At 41.3% G+C, this 14,629-nt stretch overlaps 2 protein-coding genes across 3 annotated transcripts; both read left to right on the top strand.

Annotated features, from left to right (window-relative positions):
* Positions 1–426: 426 nt before the first annotated feature.
* On the top strand, positions 427–7,934 carry eif2s2 (eukaryotic translation initiation factor 2, subunit 2 beta). Its single transcript, XM_022202484.2, has 9 exons — positions 427–580; positions 2,518–2,704; positions 2,822–2,922; positions 3,028–3,157; positions 3,240–3,340; positions 4,114–4,262; positions 4,368–4,424; positions 4,517–4,602; positions 6,588–7,934. The coding sequence occupies exons 1-9, from the start codon at positions 566–568 to the stop codon at positions 6,761–6,763; spliced, it is 1,002 nt and encodes a 333-aa protein (XP_022058176.1). The 5' UTR covers positions 427–565; the 3' UTR covers positions 6,764–7,934.
* Positions 7,935–8,610: 676 nt separating this feature from the next.
* On the top strand, positions 8,611–14,467 carry LOC110956773 (serine/arginine-rich splicing factor 6-like). Of its 2 annotated transcripts, none has more exons than XM_022202481.2 (6): positions 8,611–8,830; positions 9,670–9,830; positions 11,495–11,613; positions 11,735–11,937; positions 12,798–12,866; positions 13,029–14,467. In XM_022202481.2, the coding sequence occupies exons 1-6, from the start codon at positions 8,724–8,726 to the stop codon at positions 13,468–13,470; spliced, it is 1,101 nt and encodes a 366-aa protein (XP_022058173.1). In that variant the 5' UTR covers positions 8,611–8,723; the 3' UTR covers positions 13,471–14,467. The 2 variants fall into 2 exon arrangements, with proteins under 2 accessions (XP_022058173.1, XP_022058174.1); XM_022202482.2 differs by having other exon boundaries at positions 9,670–9,803.
* Positions 14,468–14,629: the final 162 nt, after the last annotated feature.

The raw sequence follows: 14,629 nt of genomic DNA on the forward strand, positions 1-14,629 counted from the left end.
TTTCAGAAAGAAAATGCCAAAAATAAAATCCTTAAATGTTTCCCTTAAAAGGTTTTTTTTTAATCCCCAAATTTGGCAAGAAATAATATATATCAAAAATGATTCCATATATTTCATTAAGTGTTCTAATATTTTCTTTAAGAACATTTGGGAAAAAATCAACCAAAATCCAGCAAAATTCGCTGGATTTTGGTTGAAAGAAACTTTTTTTTTCAGCATTTCTTTATTTACATCAAAAAATGTTCAAAAAATTCCCAGATAAGTTGAAAATGTAGAAATTTTCACTGTGAAAATATATTTTTTCCCCTCATATTTTCAAACTCTAAAACGGGTCAATTTGACCCGCAGGACGACAGGAGGGTTAAGCAGCAACCTGCTGCGAACTGCGAATTGTAGTACATTTCCTACCTGTCATGCGACGTCGCGAAGTAACTACGTCAGGATTTGGCGACCTCACGCCTGCGCACTGCGGTCCAACGCTGATGCAAGAAAATTTCGGCGCAGCGGTGAGGCTGATCGAGGGAGGAACAGTAGCTGGATTTCTGTCATTTTTCAGGCCGCAAACATGTCAGGAGACGAGGTAAGTCATCCCGGGATTTCCGCTGTTTATTCCGTGTCGGTGTGTGGACTTGTTGGGCGGATTTAGATGAACTATCGGCTCTCATCTTGGTTCAGGATGACTTTGGGCCTCGGATCCGCAGCAGCTCTCACATGGCTGCAGCCCGGCTAGCAGCGGCCCGGCTAGCAGCGGCCCGGCCGGTCCAGAATGACAAGAAAACATCCCATACACCGATGTAACACGGCCTGTCACACTGTAAATAATATTAACATTCACCTTAGTTCTTTAACCTTTGCTGTCGCAGCGACTGGATGGGTCAAAGTGAAAGGATGGAGTTAGCAACGTAGCATTAGCTTCGCGTTAAATGAGCTACGGCGCTAACGATGACTGTTTTCTACAGAGTGACCATAGACTGTGGAATAAAGTATAAATCTTTATTATACAGTCTATGAGGGTGTCTAAACGTCATGTTTTCCCAGGAAATGGCCTCTTTTCGCTTCCTGTCCTGGTTGTTTTTTATAAAGTGATGAAAATGTCCTGGTTTTCATTGGGCCACTTAATTGAACTTAACCTAAGAAATCTTTTTTCTTGTTTTTTTGCAAGTTTGTGAGAGCCATTTTTGTTTTGTTTTCTATTGCTAATATAGCAGAGGTATTTTTTATTTATTTAATACAGAGGAGACATTATTTCTGTCATTATTTCATTGGTTATTTTGGAGACTTGTCATAATAAAACATGTTGAGTAGCCTCTGAGGAACCTATCGGAGTCTTTGGTTATAGATGGTATTTGGTGATATAACAGTTTTCCATCCATACAGAGAAGTATTCTTTAACTGTATTGAAATTATAAGGAATTTTTGAGTATATTTGAGTATCTCATTGCCGGTCCGAGTTTCCTGGTTTTCGGTGATCAAAATATGGTCAGCCTAGTTTTCTACCAGAAACAAAAAGCTGTTAAGCGTCAGCTCTTTTTTTCCAGATGGACAGATTATTTTGTGGTGAAATAAAGGTGTGACACAAGGTATTACCTGAATTACGGCAGTTAAACAATACGAAACATGGCTAATTATTTAACGTATGGGATCTCTAAATCAACGATTATGTCCATTTATGTGAAAGAAAACAGATTCCTGAGTTGTTTAATTTTGAATTCATGTTGGTATTTTCATAATCGGGGAACGAACATCCTTCATCCATGTTGTTCATTGCTGAATGACATGGAAATATACAGAATAAATCCTCTTTGTGCTCCACAAGTCGTGTCCTTTACTGATCCGTTCCAACCCACTAGTGTTTGGAATAGCATCCCCATCTTTCAAACATGATATCCTGATTTTGCTAACTGGAATTCTGATTGGATGCTGGTTTTATTCCTTTGGGAATCAAGAGAAAGAAAGAGCTGACTGGCTCTACAGGCACCCAGAAAAGGCACTTCAACCGGTCAATGTTGACGCCTGTCCGTCTCAGCCAGCTGTATCCTCCTCTACTTCCTCTTCTTCCTCCCCTTAATTGTCTTCCTCATTATTGTTCATGCCATTTCTGTGATGTCCATCCTTTCTTGGTGTTTTACTCAAGGAGGTGTGGCGTTTCAGAACATTACATCAGTTAAATGAGATAACAGGTTCTCTGTGAGTCAGTGTTCTTTATGATCAGTGGAATGGTTGTTTTCTTGAGCTGGGTTTTGTCTCCTCAACATCACAGAAAATTGTGAAAATGTGCCTTTTGTTAGGAGTATTCTCCAGAGGTTTTTGTGTGTTTTTGCTTAAATACAAAATAAACTGTTAATGTCTAACTGATATGATAGTTGACACACTGATCTCCAGTCCCTGACTCATATTCTAACTGTTACGCTGTTGACTGTCCTGTTGTTAGGTTTGATGTTAACGACTTGATGAAAAGTTGAGCCACTTGTTCAACATCTGATCCACACTTATAAGGATTATGTTTGTCTTCCTCAGATGATTTTCGATCCCAACATGACCAAGAAGAAGAAGAAGAAGAAGAAGCAGCCATTCATGCTGGACGAGGACGGAGTTGAAGGGATGGGAGGAGAAGAGGCGAAAGAGGTGGAGGCGAAGGAGGCCGAACCGGAGGCTGGAGACGACAAAGAGATGGACCTGGATGAAGATGAAGGCAGGAAGAAAGGTGAGAATTAAGATAAGCAGATTTTAGAACTGAAAGCTCATTCGAGGCTCATTTTGAATTATTTTAAAGGGATGCTACGTCAGCTGAGATTAACCAGAGTTTCTTTCTGTCCCGTAGAGCCCTCTGATGATTTGAACGACCTGAACTTCTTCAACCAGAAGAAAAAGAAGAAGAAACCCAAGAAAGTGTTTGACAACGACGTTGAGGAGGGATTGAAGGTCAGCCACCAGTTTTCTCTCCTCATCATTTGTAGTCTGCTTTTTTAGTCCAATCATTGCTGAACATCTGCTCACTTTATTTTACTTCTTATTGTTCCAAACCAGGAGCTGAAAATCGAAGGCGAGCAGACGGAAGCACTGGAGGAGGACAACCTGGATCTGATGCTTCCTACCAAAAAGAAGAAGTCAAAGAAAGTGGACTTTGATGAAGGAGAGCCGCTGGAGAAAGACGATGGTGGAGCCGAGTGTCCTTATCTTAAAAGTTCAGAACTAAAACACAGTGCACGTGTAATAATGTCTTTTTAATGTGTTTTCAGCCCTGGAGGATGATGAGGGGAAGAACAACGATGGAATCTCATTCAGCTCCTCCACAGGACCGGCCTGGGCTGGATCGGAAAGAGACTACACTTATGATGAGGTACGACTGAACCCAGAATGACAAAGGAGAGTTTATGGAAAGATTTATAGGTGTTGGTGCTTCTGTGTTTTGTATTCATGAGCGTAAAAGACAGTTGCTTTAAAGAAGCAGTAATATAGGGGATAAAGAAGCAGCGATTTGTTGTTGCATCAGAACTGGTTACATGGAACTAGTTGATGAGCAGAGCGGATGAATACGTCGTCATGCGGCTCTATCAGACGTCTTTGTTTCCATTCTCTGGTCGAACTCCACCTTGGATTGTGCTACATTCACTAACTTTTTACCTTCATTATGGCTCCCAGTGTAAGTCAGTCTTTCTTTTTTGGCGACGATAAAACAGAATTTAGAATAATAAATAAGGGGAGTCCTAGATACCTGTTTTTATATTCTAGCTTGGTATAAAACAAAAATGTGACGCTTGTGTTTATAGTGATACAAAAATTTAAGCTAAAACACGAGCTTGAATGGGAATACAAGTAAATTCTGCCTCTCTCAGTATTCACACAAATCCATACGGTCGCCCAACAGTTGATAATCTGTAGGTGAAAAATAAAGAACAGACAGTCGAGTCTTCATATTAAACAGTCCACAGCTTAATATCCCTGAAATCCCACCGTTAACGGAAACTGTAGTTTCAAACTGCACTTTTTCACAGACAGGCCTCAGAATGACTCGTCTGTAACGCTGACTTTCTCCTCATGCAGATATTTGTCCTGTGTCAGAAACCTTGGCATAGAAAAATCAAAATAAAGGTCTGATCATTTCTGTCTCAGCTCCTGAACCGAGTCTTCAACATCATGAGGGAGAAGAACCCAGACATGGTGGCCGGAGAGAAGAGGAAGTTCGTGATGAAGCCTCCTCAGGTGGTCCGAGTGGGAACCAAGAAAACCTCCTTCGTCAACTTCACAGACATCTGCAAACTGTGAGTCTCCCACTCAGAACCTCCTCCATGCTGACGTCCTGCTCTGTTTGTTCTGCTTCGCTCCGATTCTGACGTGTTAACATCGACTCGTCTCTTTTCTTCCAGGTTGCATCGTCAGCCTAAACATCTCCTCGCTTTTCTGCTGGCTGAGTTGGGAACAAGGTATGTTTTACACAAATGAAGAGACGTTTCTCTGTGTGTTTTAATGAAAGTTTGATTTATGTTTTTCCTTTTTTTTTTTTTTCTGTCTGCAGCGGCTCCATAGACGGAAATAATCAGCTTGTGATCAAAGGCAGATTTCAACAGAAACAGATAGAAAATGTGTTGAGAAGATATATCAGTAAGTGGGAATTTAACCGCTTATTTATGGTGAAGATGAATCTGATTTTGACCTCAAACACATGACTCAGTGGCTGTATTCATTATTAAATTTATTAGCTGCTACTAACGGAACACAAAGAACCCTAAAAATTTTATTATGTTATTATACAACAACCCTGGTTACTTATTAGACCAAATTAAATAAATCATGTACAAAAATGGTGTGTCTACATATTGTAGATATTTTACTGCTTAGCTTTTTTTAAATTAGTTTCTATATTTGTCTCCTATCTGCTCTTTAAACACAGCCGGCAGCACAACCAGAAAATCCCACAGTTTTTCCCATGACTGTTCTCAGATCAGTCAGTCGTGGCTTCATGGCTGTAAGAGTGCAGAATTCTATTAATTATTTTACTATTTTAAGAAAAGGTTTATTTCTAGTCCTTTTTAAAATGTAGACTAAAGTGACTGATGAAATGCCACAATAAAAATCTTAGATTTGTTTTTTCCTTCTGGAGAATCAGAGATGAGTAGTTTGAGGACCGTTGGAAAGTAGAAAATCTTCTGGTCTTCTCTGCTTTTACAGGCTGTGGATTTGACTATTGGTGTGATGTTGCCTTTTTAAAATGCATTTATTTATTGTATGAACCTTCTGGTGGGTTTTGGAGAGAGGCTTATGTTTATTGTTTAAAATGGGACAGTTCATATTCTTGTACATTTCCACGTAAATACGAGAGACTGCAGCTGTACGGATAATTTCCATCTCAAGTGGCAGATCAAAAATAAAGAAATTACAAATAACTTAAAACCATAACTGAACAAAGACATACAAAAAAGAAAAACAAGCAACAGAACAGACAAAAGCTGTAATTAATTAACATTTACATGTGATAATGTTGCAGATATCTCCCTGCTGTTACAGCACATTGCTATCTTATGTCACTATGTGGGATTCCACTGCATATATCCCTCTGACACTTTTACATACGGTAACATTGCACATTTCTCTTAATCACTATTGCACGTATCCCTGTCTACATTATGCATAATTACCTCACACATGTCCCTTTAAGGCTACTGTTCATAATCCTTTAACACTGGTACACATGATTGTGCTGCACAAAGCCCACATCTACACATTTAAAACGAATTATAGAGTCCTCCAGAGAAAATAAACTGCCTAAGAGCATTTTTCCTTAAAGGTATGATGCAGTTACCTCTAGAGCTGCTCTGGTGGAAACTTTTCAAAACAAATTCTTGTAGCTGAGGTGGAGCTCGGCCTTGAAAAATATAGTAAACTAAAACAGAATCTGTGAGGTTTTTTTTTTTGCAGTGTAAAGTGTAAATAATGTAGAATCCACATTTGCTCAAAAACATTACTGTAATTTCCGGACTGTTGAGCACACCTGAATGTAAGCCGCAGCCACTAAATTTAAAACGAAAGAAAAAACTGTACATATATAAGCCGCAGGTGTCCACGTTGTAAAATGAGATATTTACACAGGAAGATTTTTTTAAACTTTTAATTAAATAAGTGATTTTTATCCAAACAGCGCCAGAAACACGGCAGTAACACGCACTGAGTCAGTTCACGCTGCACTCAGCAGCTCTATTTCCTCCTTCGACAGGCGGATCGACTACTTTTAACTTAAAAGCTGCATCATATGCATTTCTTGGTGTGTTTCCATGATGAGGGTGTGTGCATGACTGAAGAGTTTAGTGTGCGTTTGATTTAATTCGGACAGTTTCATTGGTCTGATGTGACGAGGCTAAGCGTACTGCTGGCATGAAGCTCACCCCTAAAACTCTATAAATTAGTTGCATCGTTGTTTAAGCTGCAGGGTTCGAAGCGTGTGAAATAAGTAGCGGCTCATAGTCTGGAAAGTACGGTAATTTCACTGCCCACTGTTCCAGGGGTTTCAACCTAAATGAGTAGAGGCCACTTTTAATCAGCTCTGTGAAGCTCCGTTTGCAGCACTAACCACCCTCTTCTCACCCCTGCAGAGGAATACGTGACGTGTCACACCTGCCGCTCCCCAGAAACCATCCTGCAGAAGGACACTCGTCTCTACTTCCTGCAGTGTGAGACGTGCCACTCCCGCTGCTCCGTCGCCAGCATCAAGACCGGCTTCCAGGCTGTGACGGGCAAGAGGGCGCAGCTCCGTGCCAAAGCCAACTAAAGGCCATGAAAACTGGGCTCCCCTCCTCTCTCGGCCCTCTCTTTCCCCTCAGAAGGGCCGAGGCTGGGGTCGGAGGCCTCCATGATTTGCTAAAAGGACTCTCTGAATCGAACTGCGGGAGGGTTTGGCTGTCGTTTAGTTGTGTCATGGCCTGAGCGGGGCAGGGAGTGAGAGAGTGAAGCCGACTGATAGGTTCAGGCACCCGAAAGCAGATGATGTTTCACCACATACCATGTTGGATGCATTCGATTTGTTGTTTGGCTGATGAACCCTCCACCTCGTAGGGTTTTGGGTTTTTTTTTTTTCCATTTGCTGTGATTCTTGATTCCTCCAAGAAAAGCTTGAGTTAACACAGCTTCAATCTTTCCTCGTTCTTTCTCCTCACACTTTACAGACATGAACATTTGTTTGGATTAAAAAAGAAAAAGATGCATTTTTTCATGAAACCAACCAAACTGTAGTTCAGTTCATCTACAGTGACGGAGCTCAGATGCTCTGCTAGCTGTAGTTATGATCTTCTTTTCTGGAGCTCAGTGTTGCTTTAACTAATAGTTGTGTTCTTTCTCCTGCTCTGGCTGTAAATTACAAACTGTTAGTCCAGATTTTTCTGCCCAAGCTTATAATAGGGAAACATTAAAGTCACTGAGCAGGAATACCTGACCAGTCTGTGGAAACTTCTACCATGGACCTGCTTTTGATCATTTTATAGCAGAAGATGACACAAACTTAAGCTGTTTAGGGCTGATAAAGGGGAGGAAATAGAAACTATACAGTGTGTTTGAGTGCTTTTGTGGCATTGATAAGCAGTTGTGTACTTTATTTCTTCAGAAGATTAGATGGTCAAATTATATCAAACAGTGGAGATTTGATTAGATAAATTTAAAAATCAATAAAGTTCATTTTGTAATTAAGAGCAGGTTTCTTGAGCTGATCCCAGTCCCCCTAAAAGAGCAGCTTCTGAGCAGGCACCTCAGGTCAGTCTCCTACAGGTTATTTCCAGAGCAATTAAAGAAATTTAAACCACCGTCTATCCAGGATATGAGTTTCAGTCCAGTGCTCCTGGACACGTTTGGTTCTGTTCTTGTTTGAGAGGAATGTGGATAAGAAGGTCTGGCTGGAATCATTTTAAAACCTGGTTTTTACAAAAATAAAATATTCTACTCTCTCTCCACCACTTTCTCTGTGCTTTCCATCCATGTCGTCACACTAGAGCTCTCGTTAAATATTTAATTTTTGTAAATTAATTGATTGCATCTTGAGATGATTTGCCCTATCAAGATCTAAGAAGTGCTACTGCTGTAAAATGTCTGTTTCCATTCATCAACACTTTATATATATATTTTAATAGATGCCTAGGGTAAAGTATATTTCAAATCCTTTTTAGGTTATTTAGATACTGACATTTAAGAATTTAAAATCCATTTCAACGATTATCAACACCATCACATATTTACTTAGTTTCCTATAGGAGCCTGTTTTCACCACTTGGGGAAGAAAAGTCACATACTATCTCATAATTATGAGATAGAAACTCATAATTATGACTATCTCATAATTATGACTTAATATCGGATAATTATGAGATACTAAGTCATAATTATGACTTACTGTCTCGTAACTATAAGATTGCATGTGACTTTATTTTTTCAAGTGGTGGAAACGGGTGTCCGTACTTTCCGGTTGCATGTGGGGGAAAAAATAGGAAGCTTTTAATTTGAAATTCAATACCAGAGTGGTGTCTATGAAGATATCTATGGTGGTGAACTTCATATCTCTGGGTGCCACTATGAGCTTAACCCTGATTGGCTGATTCCGCCTGGAGCTTCACGCTAATTGGCTGGTTTGGCGCAGTCGCCGAGGACTTGTTGGCGGAGAAGCTCATAGCGTTGAACAGCAGCAGCAGCCAGCTAGCAACGAGCTGTGGCGGAGCACCGTCGAGAACAACGTTGGGTGAGAAACCATGCCTCGAGTTTACATCGGACGATTGGGCTATCATGTCCGTGAAAAAGACATCCAGCGGTTTTTCAGCGGATATGGGAAACTTCTGGAAATTGATTTGAAAAATGGGTGAGTTTTCGCTGGAAATGCTAACGTGCTAGCTAACGTTTAACGTTAGCTGCTAATGTGAACGACGTCACCGCCTGCACGGCAGTATTTGACGCTTTTACACAATTTTAGCTGACTTTATTTGTCAAGTGGGCTTGTAAACTGTAGTTCCTGACTCTTTCGTTTGTGTATTACTAGCAAAAATAAAAATGCCGCCTGTTCCCTCAACTTTGTTCGTGCTCGTGTGGCTAATGTCGCGTGGCCAACATGGCGTCTTTGTGTTAGCCTGGGCTAAGCTAACGGTAGCTAGCCAGAGGAACGGCAACCAACCGTGTTGAACTGCATGTTATTCAATCAACTCCAAATTCAAATGTTTATTACTCCTTTTAACAAATGGTAAAAGAAAAATATTGACACATTATTTTGTTTGATATATTTTTGTATGAAATTGTATCAATATAGTACAAAGTGACCCAGGAATTGTTCAGGATGACTGAAAATGACAACAACTCAAAAAGTCTCAAATATATCTAAGTAATTTTAAAAATGGCACAAAATGATATACTTATAACACAAATTGACTCAATTTGTTCAAACCGACTAAAAATTGTCCATTTTAACTCAGAATTTATTGAAAATGACTCAAATGTTTTTAACATGCTCAAATAGTCTCAGAATGATGCACAATAAAAAGTTCAAAGTAACTCGAACTGTTCAGGATGATTCAAAACATGCTCAAAATTACAAGCTTAAAGTCTCAAATATATCTCAATACCAGTGAAAGTGGCACAAAATGATGTACAAATGACAAAAACTGACTTGTAAGTATTTGTAATGCTTAACCTGTGTCTCTTCTGCAGTTATGGATTTGTGGAGTTTGAGGACAACCGGGATGCCGACGACGCCGTGTATGAGCTGAACGGGAAGGAGCTGTGTGGGGAGCGGGTGATCGTGGAACATGCCCGTGGGCCGCGGCGAGACCGAGATGGCTACGGTGGGGGTTACTGGGGTGGTGGGCGCAGTAAGTGCAGTCTCTTACTAGATACCCTCTCTTCCCTTTCCCCCTGGGGCGAGGTGTCGATGTGGACTGCACAGACAGCTGTTAGTTTCTCCTAGTGAATACTTGCTGTAGAAGTTTACAGAAGCTCAGGTGGCCATTTGGTTTTCCGTTACACCGTCATGATTTATAGCCAGGAGACAAATTCCATGTTAATGAGTCACGTGGCAACACGTTTTATTATGGCTCAGAGTGCATGCAATCTTTGATAGATGGAAATTATAATCCTAAGCTAATATTCTGATAGTTTTATTTATTATAATGTGCAGTATCTCCACCACATGGGTAAATGCATATCCAACAAGGACTAATCTGCATTTTTATCATTCAGGGAATTCAATTTCACATGTTTTTTTTAACTTTAATTTTTAGTTTTTGTTTTGTGGGTTCAAGCTCATCCCGTCTAACAGTTGGTCTCAATTTCAACCACCAAGGGTTGGTGACCTGCAGGTTTTTGCTCCTCATGAGTGAAAGAGGCCACAGGTGGTTGGTCTGTGGTTCATTACCGGCAAGGAGCAACAATCTTCAAGTCAGAACCGTTGGAAATGTCTAGGCTTTAGATTACCCTGGATGCTAATTGTTATTTTGGCAAGCCATGTGAAGAAGGTGTGAATTTCCAAATTATTTTTATATTTGCGCTACAGGAAAAGCTAATTATTAATCACTATTACTACAAACTCAGTTGGTGTAGTTTAGGCTGAATCTTTACGGCTCGACTAACATTTTCATGTGAAATGTGTATTTTTAACTCTGGTATATATATTTTTTTTATTCAACATTAACAAAAGTCCTTGATGTTTCAATTTGAAAGAGTCCAGTTGCGGGCTGAGGCTGAGAGTCCATTGAGGCTAAAGATGACTGGCTAAGATGACTGCCTGTCCGGTTTGGCCTTGGCTTTCACCTTACAATGTGTGTGTGACCTATGCCCCCCCCTTGATCCTTGGCTGACCTAACCGGAAGCCATGATGACAGCAGCCTTTTGCCAATAGACCAGGGGTGATGGTGAGGATTGCCATTGGTTTTTATGTTGACAGCAAACATAAGTGGATCGGCTCTAGTAAAGAACTTACAATCTAAACAAATGCTGTAAGTGAAAAACTGGAAAAGAAAATTTCAGACTGACACCCGGTAAAGTAACAAAAATCAATTTGGTGTGTTCTTTACGCCCCTCTTTACTCAATTTGATCGAACAGTGTCCTTGACCGCTACCTATGTGGAAGCCTCCTGTCTGTTTGTGTTGCAGGGTTCAGAGGTCTTGAAAGAACATCACTGTCCATTTGTTTATGCAGCTAAAGCGTCACAGTGTGATGCACTGGAGTAAGACAGGCTTTGTATTGCCGGAAACAGATGCAGTGGTGTTCTTTGCAGCAGAGAACTACTTGAAAATGCTGAACAATACAAACTATAAAGAGCCTGTGCAGTGGCCTGTAGATCCTTATCTGAAGCTTTGTGTTTGAAAATGGGATCAGAGGGACTCCTTTCATGATTCAGTTCAAATTTAAACCCTTTGGGCTTAGATCTGGCTAATCACTGCCTTGTGTTCATTTAGTAGCCCAGACCAGTAAATCTTTTCTGTCTCGATCAGTTTAGTTGTTTCTAACTTTGTTCCTGTGCTGTTGTTTTTAAAGGTAGCGGTTACAGCAGCCGGAGCCGTTCTGGCCGGGACAAGTATGGACCTCCAGTCCGTACAGAGTACCGCCTCATTGTGGAGAACTTGTCCAGCCGCTGCAGCTGGCAGGACCTCAAGGTAGTCACAAGAACACGGATCATTATTTCTCAGTTTATTCCTCAGCAGCATAATGATCATTTACAGCACTTAACTGGTTCAACAAAGTGAGATCCTCTCCACCTTCTCCTGTGTCCGTCAGGACTTCATGCGTCAGGCAGGAGAGGTGACCTACGCAGACGCCCACAAGGAACGCACCAACGAGGGAGTGATCGAGTTCCGCTCTCACTCCGACATGAAGAGGGCTTTGGACAAGCTGGACGGGACCGACATCAACGGACGGAAGATTCGGCTGGTGGAGGACAGACCTCGTAGACGGAAGTCCTACTCTGGCAGTCGCTCCAGGTGAGGATGTGGTTTTACCGTTAAAATGTGAACAACATAAGCTTTCATTGTTGCTAACAGACAGTACAGCGCTGCCTCGCATGTCACAGTTTCACTGTACCATACATTTTTAAATAGCATTTGGTTACGCAGATTTTCTGCTCTATAGGTCCTTTTATAGATTAAGTATTGTGGTGAGCTGCTGGATAAACAATATTTGTCTTTATGCACTCTGCAGCTGGCAGATGCTTTTATTTTGGCACACAGAGCAGCATTATATAAAATGTGACAGGAAGTGATGAAACACATCACAGTCCTGACAGCATAACACTGAACCAAACTAACTATACTGACTGAACCACAAAAACACAATAAGACACAAATGCTAGTAACCGTGGAACACCAACATAGACCACAATGACATCTAAACCCTGAACTCCCATGATGCATTGCAGCACAACAGTTCAGTCATAGACAGGCTCTGCCATCGCTGCTTTATTTTTGCAGTAAAATAAGCATTTTATGCCCTGAAAAATGTAAAACATTGTAAAAACTATATTAAAATAATTAAGACCTATTAAAAGAATATTTAATGGAAATAAAATGCATAGCGTCCAGTGCTGGGCTCTGATTGGCTCAGAGACCGTAGCATCATCTGTCTCCTGTATAGCAGTGTCAGCATCTGACCTCCTTTTCACATCGTCTGATCGCTGCAGTGTTTCTCTGCGGTGTGGGAGGATTTATAAAGCCTTAAAATATATAGAAATAATACCATAAATATAGTCGCGACTTTGTGGATTTTCATCTATCTGTAACATAACCCCATGATAGATGAGGGACTACTGTAGTTCTGTTTCTGACTTTGATGCCGTCCTTCTCAGGTCTCGTAGTCGCCGTCGTTCTCGCAGCAGGAGCAGAAGCTCCAGGAGTCACTCCAGATCCCACTCCAGGTGAGGATGGATGAAATTTAGAAAGAAATGTTTAATGAAGTATAGATTGGAGTCTATTTAAAGAATTGGACAAATACAGTGGAGATGTTGGAGTGCCACATTTCACTTACTCTCTGACTGACGCTGTTGTGCAAAATCTGAACATAATTCCTTTATTTACAGGTCTCGTTCCCATAGCAACAAGAGACGTCATCATTCCCGCTCCAGGTCTGGAAGGAAGTCTCGCTCGAAGTCAGGAGACAGCAAATCTCGTTCCCGCAACCGCAGGTCCCGATCTGGCTCCGGCAAATCTAAATCTCGTTCACGCTCTCGTAAGTCCGGCTCCGGTTCAGCCGAGCGGAAGTCCAAGTCCCGCTCCAAGAGCCGTTCCAAGGTGAAGTCGGAGCGGGATTCCCGCAGTCGGTCGAAGGAGATGTGTGACGACAAGAAGTCCCGCAGTCGCTCAGCTTCCCCGATGGAGAACGGAAAGGAGGAGCGAGCGGCCAAGTCGGCCTCCCGCTCCCCGTCTCCTCAGGAGGACGGCCGCCGGTCCAAGTCCAGAGAGAAGCGCTCGGCCTCACGCTCAAAGTCCCGCTCACGATCCAGATCGGCTTCTCAGGATTAGTGGAGGACGGCGGTTTGGTCCTCATGCTGTACATAGAGCAGTGTTTAATAACAGCTTCTGCTTCCTGACTCGTCTACTTTTCTCCTCCAGGTGTCTGAACATGTTCATCAGATGATGCTCCTCAGTGCCGGGCTGCTCTGTGGAGATGTTTGACGTTAGCTGCCTCCAAAAACACGCCAGAATTATTTTCATGGTGCTAGTTCTGAAGTAGTTTAAGTTCCAAACTTTCAGCCTGGTGGGTAATATTTAGGTTTGTGGCATGAGCTGAGCAGTGTAGTTTATGGAAGGAAAGCTTGTCTTTATTGTACTTTTACTCAGTTTGCAGCAAATTTTTTTTTCCGTTTTTTGATTGATTAAACTTTATCACCATTTTTAAGTGTCCTCAAATCCATCGTTGTTCAGAAGAAATGTTTTGAGCTCGAAACTGTGGGAGAAAAGTAGCAGAGAAGCCGTTTTTCCTTTAGATCTGCATCTTCAGTGATTATTTCCTTCAGGAGTCCGTGTGTCTCTGGGATCCAACAGCTGCATATTTACACGAAAACAAGGGTTTGTATTTCATATTTGAACACCTTGCATCGTCCGGTGGATTGTTCTGATCCTTTTTAACCTCTTGTACATAGACGATGTTATCAGAAATGACGTGAACCTGCAGCAGGTCGTTTGATTCTTTATGGATTTAGGTTTGATTCGAGCCTGGAAGCCTCCATGTCCTGTTTCTGTCACGTTTCCTGCCTCTGGTTAATTTCTTTTCTGCCAGTTGAATCCAGGCATTAAGGGTTATTTAAATGGTGCAGGTCATACTGGAGTTTGTGAACCTGACTGCTTTGTGGAAGGTCGGCTTGTGGGTTTATTTTTTCTTTTTTAAAGCTTACTGAATGCAGCCACCATCTCCATCTTGTGGAGCGGGTTCATAGTTTTTGTTTTGTTTTTGGGATCTAATGGAAAATGTTCTGTTTTTTTATTGTATGTTCAATTAAAGATATTAATCAAAAAATAATGTTGCAGTGTGGTGTTGCTTTGTTTCAGAATTGCAAAAAAAAAAGCATCGTTTGCTGCAGTATGGACATGACCTATATCTGCTAATTATATAATAAACGCTGCTTCATTAAAGGAAGCTGACGTCTGTTTGGAGGCAGAAGCTGCAGTTTGCTTTGGGATA

This window comes from Acanthochromis polyacanthus, chromosome 6 (assembly GCF_021347895.1).
Source record: "Acanthochromis polyacanthus isolate Apoly-LR-REF ecotype Palm Island chromosome 6, KAUST_Apoly_ChrSc, whole genome shotgun sequence".
NCBI classification, from domain to species: Eukaryota; Metazoa; Chordata; class Actinopteri; family Pomacentridae; genus Acanthochromis; species Acanthochromis polyacanthus.

Bases quoted from the DNA above. Each gene is read 5' to 3' on its own strand.
- eif2s2 (XM_022202484.2), top strand. The intron at 3,341-4,113 runs GTACGACTGAAC...TTTCTGTCTCAG, and splicing joins GAGACTACACTTATGATGAG to CTCCTGAACCGAGTCTTCAA. The intron at 4,603-6,587 runs GTAAGTGGGAAT...TCACCCCTGCAG, and splicing joins TGTGTTGAGAAGATATATCA to AGGAATACGTGACGTGTCAC.
- LOC110956773 (XM_022202481.2), top strand. From the start codon at position 8,724: ATGCCTCGAGTTTACATCGGACGATTGGGCTATCATGTCCGTGAAAAA. The intron at 8,831-9,669 runs GTGAGTTTTCGC...TCTCTTCTGCAG, and splicing joins GAAATTGATTTGAAAAATGG to TTATGGATTTGTGGAGTTTG. The intron at 9,831-11,494 runs GTAAGTGCAGTC...TTGTTTTTAAAG, and splicing joins TTACTGGGGTGGTGGGCGCA to GTAGCGGTTACAGCAGCCGG.